Source organism: Periplaneta americana, chromosome 9 (assembly GCF_040183065.1).
Source record: "Periplaneta americana isolate PAMFEO1 chromosome 9, P.americana_PAMFEO1_priV1, whole genome shotgun sequence".
Taxonomy (NCBI): Eukaryota; Metazoa; Arthropoda; class Insecta; order Blattodea; family Blattidae; genus Periplaneta; species Periplaneta americana.
This window is the reverse complement of record NC_091125.1, coordinates 111,487,921-111,503,627: the sequence shown is the minus strand read 5'-3', so window position 1 is coordinate 111,503,627 and position 15,707 is coordinate 111,487,921. Positions and strand designations below refer to the sequence as shown.

The window sequence follows — 15,707 nt, the reverse complement described above, 5'->3', positions numbered from 1 at the left end:
GACATAAGTTAAACACTATACTGAATGACATTAGTGTTAGATTTAAAAATTTAGAATATACAGTTACTGACAAATTTGAATTGATTCAAGATTTGGTAATCAATTTGTGTACTGACCTGCCAGAAAAAGAGGAGACAATTAGTTTGCTAATTCAACAGGTTTCTTTATTAAATTGTAAGAGGTATTCATGGAAGTTAATAGTTTTCTGGTTACTGGTATGATAAATGTCTTAGTGCTCATGGATGAAATTCACTTAAAAGCACAGTTTGATTATAAGAGTGGAAATATAATAGTTGGTCAGGCAGAAGAAATTTACAGTGTGCTTCTATGTCAGTAGTGTCAGAGTTGTAAGCTCCAATACCGGTTGTGGAGCTAGATCGGAGCTTGAACTTGCTTATGTCTGTGGAAACACCGGAGCACGCAACCAGTCTAGTGGAGTGCTCCGCTCCGTTTAGTCCCTGTCTGACATTGCTGTTCTATGTATATGTTTTTATGGTACAAAGTTCGGACAGAAGTTATTTGGATGTAGCACACAACTTGTCTGTTGCAACCATAAAAGCTGAACATTTGTATTTGTTTGCAAGGGGTATTACTTATTTTAAAGCTGGAGGAAATAGATTTCTAGGTTTTTGATATTGTCTCAGATAACAATGCTATAAACAGAAAGACTGTTTCATTATTTAGTAACCTCCCAGGGCTGAAAGTAAAATACTAATTACCCAAATAGCAATGTCACAGAGTGACTCCTGTATACTTTATTTTTGACAGTGTACGTATTTTAAAGTGTGTCAGAAATAACTGGCTGAACCAAACAGATCAGTTATTAGATTTAAATGTTTCAGTGATGACATACAGGAAGGAGAGGCTTTTGCTGCTCTTAAGGCCCTTCATGCCCTAGAGAAGGACAATTTATTGAAATATAGTAAAACTCTGATACGTTAAATTATTAGTCATTATTCAACAGTATTTTGCATTAAATCATTAAAATGTTACAGTATTAAGGTAAGCAAGCCTTCGTTTATGGTTCAAAATATGGATTTTTGGATTTCTGGTGTTTATTGGTGTTTCAAGTGTTCTGAATGCGAATATGCGGCTTATAATCTATTCGGACCAAACTTGGATGTTTAATGAGCATATAATTGATTGCATGTCTTTTCTGACCACGCCCACTTTTGCAGACATTAATGTTTTTCGATATATTTCCTAAACCGTTGAAGATATTTTTATGAACTAACTCTTGTTTTTTGCGAGAAATTTCATATTTTCTGTTGATGCCTCTGTCAACTTTCTCTTTGGTCATGGTCATCTATGGTTTGGTTTCCAAGGAAACGGGAAGCGAGGTAAACGTAAATATTTGTTATTTTGTATTTGTGAAGGTAAAAAATGGGAAGAAATAAGAAGTTTGGAAAGAGAAAGTTTACTGGGAACACTTATACAAGAAAGAAGGAAGTTGCTAGTGATTTAATTAGTAATGAAAAAGTTAGTAATGTATTTAGTGCAGAAGAGGTTTGACCGAACACCCTTTGAAGCAAATGTAACAACTACCAGTGCCGGTAAGTGTATTACACCTCCTAGTTTATCGAAGAAAAACTTTCATCTTCCATAGAACTATTTGATGAGATGTGTGAAATGCAACAGTCTAATATTTGTGAAAATAACGTGTTGTTGTTGTTGTTGTTGTTTTCTAATGCCAGGCGTTTGACGAAAAGGACTTGCCAGATCATTAGTAATAGTGTGTGCAGTGTGGAGAAAGGAAGGCACTTTTCAAACATCAAAAGTTACCGCTAGTGGATATGAAGTGAATATAAGATTCATATATGGGCTACGCTATATTGGAAAAGGTTATGCTGGTAGATTGTGTGTCATGATGAATGTCTAAGCCCCATTCAAAATTTCATAAGGTGATTGGACATATTCAAGAATCAGCTGATAGTGTCTCAAAGACAGTATGTTAGAAGCATGTAAGGAAGCAGTGCAATGCAATGACAGTGATGATAAGATTCCAGTTGCAATAGATGGGATATGGCATAAGAGACGCCACATGTCAAACCATGAGTTGTGGTAGCTACTTCAGTTCATACAGGCAAAGTTTTAGATTCAGAATTGCTATCAAAATATTGTTATACATGCAAAAAGTTAGGGACTCATGAAGGTTGTGTAAAGAATTTTTATGGAAGCAGTGGTGGTATGGAGGCAAAGGGAGCTGTATGTATTTTTCAATGTTCCAACCAGACTCATGGTGTAAAATAAAAACAGTCCTTAGGTGATGAAGACAGTAATGGTTTTGTAAAAGTTGTGGAAAGTAAACCATATAATTAGGGACGATTGTACTGTGGAGAAACTGGAGTGCATTGGACATGTACAAAAGCGCATGGGTTCCAGGCTTCACAAACTCAAGAAAGATTTAGTGGGGAAGAAACTTTCAGATGGCAAAGGTGTTGGGGGATCAAAGAGACTTACAGATGGGATGATAGATAAATTACAAAATTACTATGATCAAGCCCTAAGAAATAATTTGCATAGTCTACAGGATATGAGGAGTGCAGTATGGGCTATATATTTTCACGAACTCTCCACTGACGATCATCCCCAACATGACCTGTGTCCTAAAGGTGACAATTCGTGGTGCCAATATAATAGAAAGGTACCTCATTATAAACACCATGGTTTACCAGAATCTGTTATGCTTGCCATAGAACCAATATATAGAGACTTGTACCATCCAGAGTTGCTAAAAAATGTTTGCACAGTAAGTTTCAAAATACAAACGAAGCATTTAACCATGTTCTGTGATGCAGAATCCCCAAAACAGTCTTTGGTAGTGTCAATACACTTAGATTAGGACTAAGAGATGTCATCATATGATCCAATGATGGAAATATTGGAAGAGTGGAAGTCTTACAAAAGTTGAGGATTGAACCAGGCTTCAATACCATAACATCTTGAAGAAATTAGACTCTCTTCGCATCAAAAAGCAGAAATGGTAATGGAGGAAATGGCAAAAAAAGGAAGAAAATTGAAGAGGAATAAGAAGAGAAGCCATGAGGACACAGAAGATCCAGATTATGGTGCTGGAATGTCCTAGCAGTGCACCTAAGTATGAGAATATTTGCCAAAACTTTAACTCCATTTTTCTCAATTGTACATTTTTTGTAACGTTGGTGTACGTTACATCAACACCATTAACACGTTGACTGCCACTTGACGTGTATATACGTCCCTATATGTGCTGTGAGACGTATATACGCTTCAAGCGGCAGTCAACGTGTTAAAGATAAATGCATGAAATTTGGATTGGACATTAGGAAGACCATAACTAATAATAATATGAAAGGAAATTTTTGTAAATTACTTAGAACCTGAGTTTTCAAATTTTGAATTACAAATTTTAAACACAAAATTAAACATTTAGAAAAAAATTAATAATTAAAAAACTAATAACATTTGATCAAAACTAGTTCGTATTATTAAAGATAAATGTATATTAAATAATCCCTGAAAATTTGGAGTTTGTACCTCAGATACATCCAGAATAAAGTGAAACTGAAATTTTAAAATTTAACATGGGCGGTATAGGGAGGGCTTGCTTACCTTAAAACACTTAAAAAGTTAAAATTCATGTTATCTAGACACGTTTCAGGACTTTGCCATGTTATCCTTAGTATTGAGTCAAATTAGCTATTCTTGCTGACATCTGGTTCTGATGTATATCGCTGGCTGACTCCAGCAATGCTACGTCCATAGATGCAAGTAAGGATCGCATTGGTAGTGCACGAGATGTCCACGCATGCGCACATTACCATCTCACAGCTTCCATGATTCTGGTGCAAGCCTCTCGTCGCGGAGGTAGTTCCCTTCGTTCTCCTCTTATACTCATTGTATATACGAATCTGTGACAGGTTAGGGGGAAATTTTCAGTAAACTATTACCTCACTGACAACAATTATCTTAAAATACTAAAAAGAGCAGATTTGTCTGTGTTTGTCGAATGTGCATCATCATACTTACGAAAAAGCACTTTTCAGTGTGCACAAGGTTGGAATTTTGGAGTAAGAGGGAAATGAAGGTATCCGTGTTCTGAAATTTATCCAGGTTAGGTTTGGTTAGTCTAGGCTTTTGTTAGTATATCTTGCATAGACGATCAACTGCATCTCCAGAAAAAAATCCCTTATAAATTCAACGATTTTCACTTCCGAAATCATAACTACTTCAGTGGTGCCTTGAGATGGGAACTGAACCTGTGTGAATATCTTGCAGGACTTGAGATCTCATTCAGGGAGGCCAGACGTGGAAGCAGAAGATGTTTACAAGAAAGCCAGAAAGAATTTGGTATAAACAAGAGGATAAGAAGATAGATTATGAAGATGCTGATAATCCGGAGTCTGAGAAGGAAATGGTTATAGGTTATAGTATAATAACTGTGAGTACTATAAATCTTTGCGCTTATTCCCTCAATTTTTATTATAGTCTTATATACCTATACTCTGAAATTAATTTTCCTTCTTACTCTTCTTTTCTGGCTCTACTTTCGGGGGTGGAAGTTAGCCTCTGCTGTGTGCCTCCATTTTTCTCTCTTCCATTCCGTGGCTTTCAATTCTGTTTTATCATAACAAGATCTGGCTCTAGACTACATGCATGTTGTCCTTGACCAGCATTAGTTTCTTGTCTCCTGGAGTGAAGTCCCCCTTTCCACATTTTCTCCAGTACCCAGGGGTCCTTCATTCACGTCATATATTCTATCAATCTTAATTTGTGAATGTATCGTGATCTTACATTGTAGTATTGAATTCTTTGTTATACATTTTCTCTGTCCATCTCATTGATTTCATGTGTGCTACGAATTGGTGTAGTTGTATTCAACCTTCACCGAAAATTTTAGCAGCACTGATTCGAAAAGGACCCCTAAATGTATTATTTTTTTAGGGCAAGGCATTAGAATTGCATGTTGACTTAAGATGGAAATTATAGCCATGTGAATATGTTGCAGATCTTGGGAAATTATCCAGGGAGGACCAGACTTGGAAGCACATCATGTTTACAAGAAAGCCACAGAGAATTTAGAGTAAACAAGAGGATAAGAAGACATTATGGAGATGTTGATAATCCGGAGTCTGTGAAGGAAATGGTTATAGCATATGGCTGTGAGTACCATAAATCTTAGAACTCGTTTTCTCAATTTTTATTACAGCCTTATACACCTATACTTACTTAAGGAACCCGGAGGTTCACTGCCGCCCTCACATAAGCCTGCCATCAGTCCCTGTTATGAACAAGATTAATCCAATCTCTACCATCATATCCCACTTTTCACCTCCCAGAGGGAAAAAAACCAAATGGGAGGATAATATTAAAATGGATTTGAGGGAAGTGGGATATGATTGTAGAGAGTGGATTAATCTTGCTCAGAATAGGGACCGATGGTGGGCTTATATGAGGGCGGCAATGAACCTTTGAGTTCCTTAAAAGCCACAAGTAAGTAATTATGTTAGGTGAAGAATATAATGCATGCAGTTCTGCATTGTGTAACTTTCTCCATTCTCCTGTAAGTTCATTCCTCTTAGTCCAAAATATTTCCCTAAGCACCTTATTCTCGAACACCCTTAACATATGTTCCTCTCTCAAAGTGAGAGTCCAAGTTTCACAACCAGTAATGTAACTGTTTTATAAATTCTAACTTTCAGCTTTTTTCAAAACAGACCCGATAACAAAAGCTTCTCAACCGAATAGTAACAGGCATTTCCCGTATTTATTCTGCAGTTAATTTCCTCTCGAGTGTCATTTATATTTGTTACTGTTGCTCCAAGATATTTGAATTTTTCCACCTTTTCAAATGACTATTTCGTTTATATGACGTCATTCCATTTTCGACCAATGAAGTGTAATGAAATTTTGAATTCCAACCAATCACAGTCACACTTTGCTATAATTTTTGCAGCTAGATTTATCGCTATCAATTTATCGCATGGTCGTTCTTTTGTTTAGTCATTGTCGCTGTTTCCCCGTAAATTGATGATCATGAATACATTAAGATGCACTACACAGTTAAACTTTTCTTTCAACTTTAAAGCAATGAATGCAAGGTTGATATTTAATATTAATTAATATATTTACACAGTGAAGACGATGTTCAAAACGGCGCACCATGTAGACACAAAATCTTCATGCATCTTAATTGAACGTACCTTTTAAACTTGATTCTTTCAATATTCTTCCCAGATTGCACACATACGCTATTGGAATAATGAACTATGTAGATGCAGCTTTAGTTCCGTTACACACTACAGCGAGATTGCATTTGTCGAGCTATAAAAAATGCTTTCGTGTAGCACTGATTGTGAGTTACGGTCGAAATAAGACACAGCTGACATTGGTCCTGCTCCCACAGGTAAAAACCTATAATTGTAGCCTATAAAATTTGTATTTTGTGAATGAAATTAAACAAGTAATAGAAAGTCAGATGTTCAAATTTATGTAACATCATCGCATATCAAACTCAAAGACCTTGCATAGTAATAATAAGGTCTTTGATCAAACTGCCTTCCGTATGGCGTAATAAAATTTGTGTTTTAATTAGGCCTATCCATACAGAGATGGCTTCGCTATGTAGCAACATGTCTCGCTGTGAATACATAAGCATTGGTATATAGCTGTTCCCACTGTTACTGTTAAATTAAATTATGATTTCAGCAGATAATGAAAATGTATTTATGTTATAATAATAAGAGAAAAGTCCAGTACATGTAATTAACATTGTTAAACCTGTATTTCGCTTTTCGCAATTGGCATTACTGAATAATAACATCGAATTTCTTTATTGCAGTAATTGATATTCATCTACGAGTATTTCAACTTCACAATGTCTGAATAGGTTAAGTATTCGTTAATATACAATTATTAACATTTCGTGATCGAATTTTAGGGATATATTATTTACATTTTTATTTTATTCACGAAATACTAATAAATGTCACTCGAGGTCTGAGATTTCCCAGATAAATCTCAGACCTCTCGTGACATTACTACAGATAATTTTCAATTTTTATATTTCTATTTCGTACTATGTTCCTGTCAGTGTTGGCATTAGCCTAATCGTTTAAATTTAATTGCAGTATGTCAAACAAAATATCTAAATTTATAAAAATCACTGGCGTAATTAACACCGTCTTCAAATCATCCCATGTTCAGAAACATACAAGGCTAAAGGTATATAAAACACTAGCTCGACCGGTCCTCACTTACGGTAGCGAGGCATGGACAATCAGAAAAGCTGATGAGCAAAGGCTGATGACAGCTGAAATGAGGTTCATGCGATGAACAGCGGGATGCTCTTTGCTGGAACACTGTAAAAATGTGGACATATTGCAGGAACTAAAAATGGATCCTATAATTAATTTTCTTCAACAATATCGACTTCAGTGGAAAAAACATGTCGAAAGGATGGATCGCACACGATGGCCTAAACAGATTCTTACTTATGTACCAAGAGGAAAGAGGAAATTGGGAAGACCACGCAAGCGCTGGCATGAGACCGTAACAGATCCTGCAGGGTCTAATACGTGAGGAATATGATGATGATGATTAAACTGCAGTTAATCAGTCAATTAAAAGTAATCAATTCCTACGTTATTTGCAATAAATTTTAATCATAATTAAATTCAATTGTTAATTGCAATTGAATCACATACTTATGTAATTGTTGTTAGTTGTTAATTTTTATCAGTGACTAAAAATACTGTCTGTAGCAGAAAGAGGAAGCTATTTTTACGAACTACTAATACATTCACGGGGAGATTTCTATACGCATCTACTGTGACTGATGACATGACTTCACCGAATGCCGTGTTGTACGTCGACAGTGCTGTAGTGTGTACTGTGTGCAGTGTTCAGCTGTTCACTACGTTGTAGTTGTTACCTGTGGAAACATAATGGTGGACACTGTGTATTACTGTATTTGCTGCTGTGTTTTCAACTTCCCATTGTGTATTTACAAATTGTACTACTTTATGGTGTTCGATTATTATTGTTATTGCCAAGTCAACGTTGTTTGAATATGAATGAATGGAGCCAAACGTGTCCCATTAAGGGCTATGGCCTCCCGAATGGGGGTAGCTTCTATTCCTAGAACCATATGGGGAGCTATTCCATGTGAGTTTTGTCTCTTCTAATAGTTGTGCTTGAGTCATTGTGCTTTGTTCATTTCGTCTTCACTATAATTCTATTTATACACTTTGTCACTACATTTTGTTCACTTCATTTCACTATAATTGTAGTCATACACTTTGGCACTCCACTTTGATCACTGGCCCACCGGATACAAACTAGTTCGTATTTTTCTTTCACTTGCGCTGTTTGATGTGGACGGAGGTGTGTGACTAATTAGTTAGCGTCTGCTCTTGTAATGCTCTCCAAGTCTGCCGGTCCCTCGCTGTTGTGGTCCAGTGTACTCCTATGACGTTCTTGAAGAGGTCCGTCCATCTCGTCTTAGGTCTACCCCTTCTTCTTCTTCTTCTTCCTGCTCAATCGTCAGGATGCCTTTATGACACATTGCTAGGGTAAAGTGGCTGGAAATACAAATGTTCGTTGCATATAAATCGCCAAGAAATTTGGAATAAAATTCCTGTTATCTAATGACTTGCACTGATGATAAATGTAACAATATCTTCGTCTTATGTGGTATATTATTCAATTCTAGGTTATACCGTATTGGCCCGAATCTAGTACGACCTCGAATATAATACGACCCCAAGTTTTCAGATGTTTTTTTTTAGGAAAATGAAAATATTACACTAAATACAATGTACACATTAAAAATGTTATAGAGTGAAAGAAAACTAATAAATTGTACCTTTATCTCCTGTAGTAGCGTAATTTATTTCAAATCCTTCATTACTATCGAATGTAGAATCTCATTGGTGGTTAGATTCCAATTGTTGACTAAATTAATAGCATGCACTGCATCTTTGTACAGTAAAACCTCGATTATTCGTTACCTTATTAACCGATTGGTGGATTATCCGACTGTCTTTCTCTCGCTATGTTTTTCTTTTTGCTGCACAAAATTATTAAGTACTGTGCAATATGTTAACACGCATTTTTTCTACGAAAGGTTATTACTAGCCATTACCGTTACACATTATGTAGTAGGAATGCTACTAAACCGGCAGTAGAATCACTTTTGGAAGGAGGTTTTTTTTTCACAACTTGTAAAATAGTCACTATCAGCTTTGAAAGAAATGACCCCAAGAACTTTCACACAACTGGAACCTATGCATCATTTAGTCATTCTGTGCAAAATTCTCAAAGAAAACGTGTTGAGCTGTTTGGGAAATGAAAAACTGTGGCTCATAGCGCATCAGAATACAAGATTGGCATTAGAAATATGCGCAATTTAATAGAATAAAACAAAGTAGTACATATTATTGTATTTCACTGTTCTCATTAGTTATAACCAGCATAACATTGTATAGTATGTAGTATGAAGGCACCAATCGTTGCAGTATGATAGGAATTTCAAATTATGAAACCAAGTATTATATGCTTAATTTATGAATAGTACATTATGCAACGAGCTTATAATGATAGTAAGTAAGACGCAAGTATGGTTGTTTATGAAACGAACGCAAGCGAGTTTCATAATATTCATACGAGCGTCTTAATTACCATTATAGGCAAGTTTCATACGACTTTTTATGCTCGACCATATTTCTAACTTGAAATTATTCAGATATATACATTTTATTTGTATCTGACAAGATCGGAAGTGACCTTGTTCTAGGTCGTGAATTGTGAGATGTGCGCAGACGCGAAAGTATTGATTTTTTCCGAGGAACAATAATGTCATTGACCTTGATGTAATCCCGTTAAACTTGATATAACCTTGATTATTGAATTCGACATTGAAAAATGAGATGATAAATTGAATTTATTTGAATATTATTTACAGTTAACGCTAATTATTATAATAACAGAACATAACCTTCTGCGACAGTATTGGATTTCCAGCCTCCGTGACTTTTCGCTAATTCTCTTTCGATTGCATATCCGAAAATAATCGATACTTGCGGTTTTATAACGGTACAAAGCTGACTTGTCATTGGCTGAACACCTGTAAGCTGAGTTGTCATTGGCTGAACACTTGTACTTTAATGAGTAGGTGTACTTTAATGACATGCATTAAAGGACTGCTACCAGGTGTCTAATTACTACATTTCGGCATGGTCGAGCATAAAATATTTTATGGTACAGATTATCCGATTTTTTCGATTAACTGTTCAGTCCACCCCCTTTATTACCACAGATAATAGAGGTTCTACTGTACAGTCATTTATTTACAGACTTTTGTTTTCGTATTTTACATGAATTTACTAAACCTACAAACAAACTTTAAATATGTTAAAATAAATTTAACCATTGTATGAGAGAGAATACAGTAATATTACAATACCAGTACAGTAACAAAAATCAGGAATAGGTTAGATCAGATTGAGTGTGTGACCTTGACAGAGCAGCAGGTCCAGTCCTGTAAGCGTCACAGAAGAAGACAATGCGCGATACGATGATAGTACAGTCTGCATAACGTGTAAGTAGACATCTTTCACATTTCAAATGGCTTAGGTCTCGATTATAATATCAGTCTGGTTTTCATGGTGCTGTTTTTATGCAAGAAACATTGTATTAGATTCTGGCCAATATGGTACATTTTGTCCGTCTGTTTCACTGATTTCATACGAGATGTGATCAAAAAATAAGGTAAGTTTTCAGCCTTGCAGATATATTTCATTTTACCATGACATAATTTTAATCCCTTTCAAATTACTCCCTGCCCACACACCACACTTATTCCTACGATCTTTCCACTGCTTGAAAGTCTCTTGGAAGTCCTCTTTCTTAATTGCACTTAAGACCTTCGTCACAGAGTGTTTAATTTCTTCTATGAATTGAAACTGCTGTCCTTTCAATACATTTTTTAATTTTGGAAACAGCCAAAAGTTACTGGTCCTAGATCAGGGGAATAAGGTGGTTGAGGGATCACTGTGATCGATTTTTGTGCCAAAAATTTAGTCACCAACAGTGCTGTGTGGCTGGGTGCATTGTCATGATGCAGGAACCAGCCATGATTTATGTTCATATTCTCTGGCAAAATGGTCTGAAGAAATCCGTAAGACAAAGAGGTCTCTGATGAGATATCTCTAATTGTCAGATGTCGTTGGCCCTAATCAAATCCCGAATTTTCGCTACATTTCCATCTGTAAGTGATGTTGACGATTGCCCATGGCCTGGTTCGTCATCCAGTGAAAAATTGTGGTTTGAAATCATTGAAACCACTTACAAACTGCCTTTTCTGTCACAGCAATATCACCATAGACCGTTCGTAGATTTTGGTGGGTTTCCCGATTCAGGAATCCTAGCTTTAAGCAAAATTTCATGCTGATGCATTGCTCAAATTTTGACATTTTTGCAAAATGAACAATGCTTCGAAACACGACTTGATTTACTCACTCCTCATGGGATTCTGGAATGCATCAGGCGAGTGGTTTATAGCTTGGCAGTTAGCTTGAAAGTCAGGGTAGACACCCCGCAAACTCGAACCACCCGTAACAGTTTGTGTAAAGCAGCGGTGGCTCGACTTACCTTATTTTTTATCACACCTCGTGCTATGAAGTGATATAGCTGTATTCAGTGTTCACCGAAAATTTTAGCACTATAGAATGGATTAGGACCCTTCAATCTATTAGTTGTTGGAGATGAGGCATTAGAATTGAGTGGTGATTTAAGATGGAAATCATAGCCGTGTAAAATATGTTGCAGGTCTTAGGAAATTGTCCAGGGAGGCCAGGCTTGGAAGCAGAGAATTAAGAATAAAGAAGAGGATAAGAAGAAAGGTTATGGAGATGCAGATAATCGAGAAGGAAATGGTTATAGCATAATGACTGTGAGTACTATAAATCTTTGACAAAATGTATAAGTGATTATTGTTCCGTCGAATTACTTATCTATTTATAATAAACCATGCTTTTCACATCAATTGCCCTGTAAATAGGCATTTATCACATTTTTCATACTTTTTGTATGCACGTTTTGAGACATTCAACCTATATCTTCCTAAATTTCTTCCTCCCTTATTATGTTTGCAGGACGTTGTCTCTGACACACTGTTCATACGCAATAACACGAGGAGGCTGTATAATACAACATGTTGTACCATATTGTACACCATGATTGCACAACATGGAAAATTTTTAATATCTCATCTTTGTGTATTCTATTCTAAAAACTTTTATATATATTCTGTCATTACCTACTGTTATTATATTTTTTATTAGGGACTTGATTATTTAAAACTCTAATGTTACATATATAACCTATATTCATAATTATATTTGTCACATTTTAACATTTTTAACATTTTACATTCTCATCAATTTACTTATACACATATATTAAGGATAACATGTTGAATTAACCACTTTTGAATGTGTTCATTACGTCTTATTTACCATTGTGAGACCTGATGATGCCATTTTCAATGGCGAAAACGTTTGTCTCCAATAAATCATTAATATATTTCATTTTCCTATATTTAAGGGCTCGAATGGTTCATTATAAATAGATAAGTAATTCGACAGAACAATCATACTTATTGGACCAAATATATCTTTGAAATAAATCTCTGAGCTCAAATTTTTATTATACCGCATTATTACCTATATTGTGCAGTTAATGTTCCTCCTTGTTCTTCTTATCTGGCTCTACTTTCCGGGGTGGAAGTTAGCCTCTGCTGTATGCCTCCATTTATCCCTCTTTCACTTCTTGTTTTACCATCCTGCTTTATAACAGCAAGGTCTGGTTGTACATGGTTGTTAGTCATTTTTATTCTCGGTATCCTGCAGTCCTCCATTTGCTCCAGATATCCTAGCAATCTTAAGTTTTGAGATTAATGAATCTAACAGTACTCTTTTCTTACATTATATTATTCAGTTCCTGATTATACATTTTCTTCGTCTCTGTTCACTGTCACTTATAGAACCAAAGACTATTCTAAGAAACCTTCATTCAGATAACTTTAGGATAAAGTCTAGAATCCGAATAATGAATTAAGACTTTGTTGTCCAGAAGTAAGAGTATATGCACAGCTCTTACGAGATTAAACGTTTAAAACCTTTGTTAACAAATTGCTTTGTATGCCAACCGTCACGTCTCTGATCCTCTTCCCCCTTTCTCTCTTTTCTTCTCTCCCTTCTTCTGTCAGCCACCACTTTGCTAGACTGCGGAAGTTTATGTAAATGCATCATTTTATTGTTGAATACAAGTATGTAAAAACATTGTATATCTTTGCTGATCATGTGTCATTGGTAGAGGCATAAAAATATCGCAATTGTGATAAACACAATAAAAATAAGAAGCTTTTTTTTGTATTTCATCATAATTGCAATCCTTTGAAGCCAGTTACATTATTGCGAATTAATGCTATTAAGGATATTACCGCGATGAGTTGTATTTTCGGAGAACTGCGAACGATTTTGAAGAATCTTTTCTTTTCAATTTAAGTTGAATTATTCAGATTTTGTTTTGTTCTTCAGGACATGGTCAGGAACTTTGTTTTTGTAGAGTCTGGCATACCATGAACTGTACATGCACACAGTATAATAATAATAATAATAATAATAATAATAATAATAATAATAATAATAATCAGGGAACGGATTTATATGGACTAAAAATATATGAAATATGTAAATATATATGTAGTTATTTTTACCAAAATATGGAATTAAATATGGATTTTTACCAAAATATGGAATTAAATATGGACTTAAAATTATAAAAAAATGACTATGTACGTTAAATATTGGTACATTTTAATCAAACTAAACAAAAAATATAATGAACGTACCTTATCTTCCAATGTAGTTTCAACAAAACACAATTTTTATTGTCTGTTACCATAACAATAGGTTACAAACATTTCTTTCAAGTGCTGAAAAGTGAATCTTCTTCTATTGTCTCTGAGGATAGATTTATACTGACTAAAAGAGCGTTCGACGTCACAAGAAGTAACTGGTACATAATTCAATTTCACAATGTCTGCTGGGGATAAGTCCAAGTTAATCTTCACTGTTGATTCACCACTCATCACAGCAACAACCTTTTGTTGTTCTTCATATCCAGGGTTTTTTGAAAGTACAGTGTCCACCTTAGCTCTTACTGCATCTGCAACTTTACCTCTACCACGATTCAGTTGTTCCACAGTACTATTTATAATTTCAAAACTTTCAGATAGTGAAAGGTGCCTATTTTGGAGACTTTTGAGCGTTTTTATGATGCATGAAAATGTATGCTGAATGTGAGCTAAGTCATTCTTCACACTTATGTCACAGGTAACTGTTTTCGCAGTATCAATTGAGACTGCATCTTCTGAGTCCAATGCAAGGAGAACATTGTTAATAGAGTCTATATGTTCGGCATAATATTCAACTGCTTCTAGCCATGTACCCCATCTAGTTAAAATTGGCTTTGGTGGCAATGGAATTTCAGGGTACATTTCTTTCAACACGTTAACTCTACTGGGAGCTTTGAGAAATACTTTTTTCACTGATGAAATCAACAAATCTACTTTAGGGAAATTGTCTCTGACCACTTCTGCCACACGATGAAATGCATGCGCCACACAAGTAAAATGAGTCAATTTAGGATATACAACAGATAATGCTTGTCCAGCTTTGACCATATAAGGGGCAGCATCGCTAATAAAGAATAACACATTATCGTACATAATACCCTTTGGCCACAGGATACCCATAGCTTCGTTGAACAGTTTAACTATAGTTTTGTTATTGCACTTTTCTAGAACATCACAATGTAAAAGAATTCGTTCAGAATATTGTTCACTTAACAAACCGATAACTACATTACCAACAAGTCTACCTTCTTTGTCGGGAGTCTCATCAATGGAAACCCAAATTGAACTATCTTTAATTTCATCTCTTATCTTCTGTATTGTCTCATCGTAGATGGATGGAGCATACGTCTTCCTAAGTGTTGACTCATCCGGGATTGTATGTTGAGTATATTTTTCAAGGAATTCCCTGAAGACCTTATTCTTTAGTTTGTAGAGAGGAATATCAGCAGAGATGAGAGAACGGCACAGGTCGATGTTAAACTCAGATCTTACATTCGATGTTGTTGGTTGTGTTAAAAACAATTGTCTCTGCTTGGAATTTAGTTGTTTGTTGGCCTGATGTTTACTAGTTGTAATGTGTTGTTGCACCAGGAACTTTTGTGTAGATGATACTGCACACTGACACAAATTACAAAATAATATTTTATTGTCAGTTGATAAACCATCTTCTTTAAATTCTGAAATGTAACTTGTTAGTTTTGATTTTAAATTGACTGAATGACGTACTTTTGGCATATTTACCGTCTTTATAGTATGATTTACAAAACTGAACCTATGTGTACTCTGACTGGCATTTAACTGTTGAGCTGCACAACTGAAGTCTGTTAAAAATTTTAAATTAAATTAATACAGTTTTGTAACTTACTTTCCCATTGTTGATAGGACTGCTAATTTTCAAATAACTCTGATGTTAAAGGGATTACTGAACATGTGTTTAAATCTCTATTGTTGAAATGTATTTTTAAAAGTTAATGGAATTTTGTTTTGTTTTATTGTTAAACCTAATATAATATGGACTGTTTTATAT

General features: G+C 35.2%; 1 protein-coding gene across 5 annotated transcripts in view; it reads left to right on the top strand.

Annotated features, from left to right (window-relative positions):
• Positions 1–15,707, top strand: part of LOC138706388 (uncharacterized) — a 70,171-nt gene that overhangs the window by 4,005 nt on the left and 50,459 nt on the right. For 4 of the 5 annotated variants that reach the window (XM_069835623.1, XM_069835622.1, XM_069835621.1 and 1 more), the window contains 3 exons: positions 4,258–4,420; positions 4,988–5,141; positions 11,809–11,932. In XM_069835623.1, the coding sequence (XP_069691724.1) occupies positions 4,301–4,420; positions 4,988–5,141; positions 11,809–11,927 (393 nt within the window). In that variant the 5' untranslated portion in view covers positions 4,258–4,300 and the 3' untranslated portion in view covers positions 11,928–11,932. Of the gene's footprint in view, positions 1–195; positions 1,341–4,257; positions 4,421–4,987; positions 5,142–11,808; positions 11,933–15,707 lie in introns of those variants that run through there. The other variant, XM_069835624.1, reaches the window with a different exon arrangement.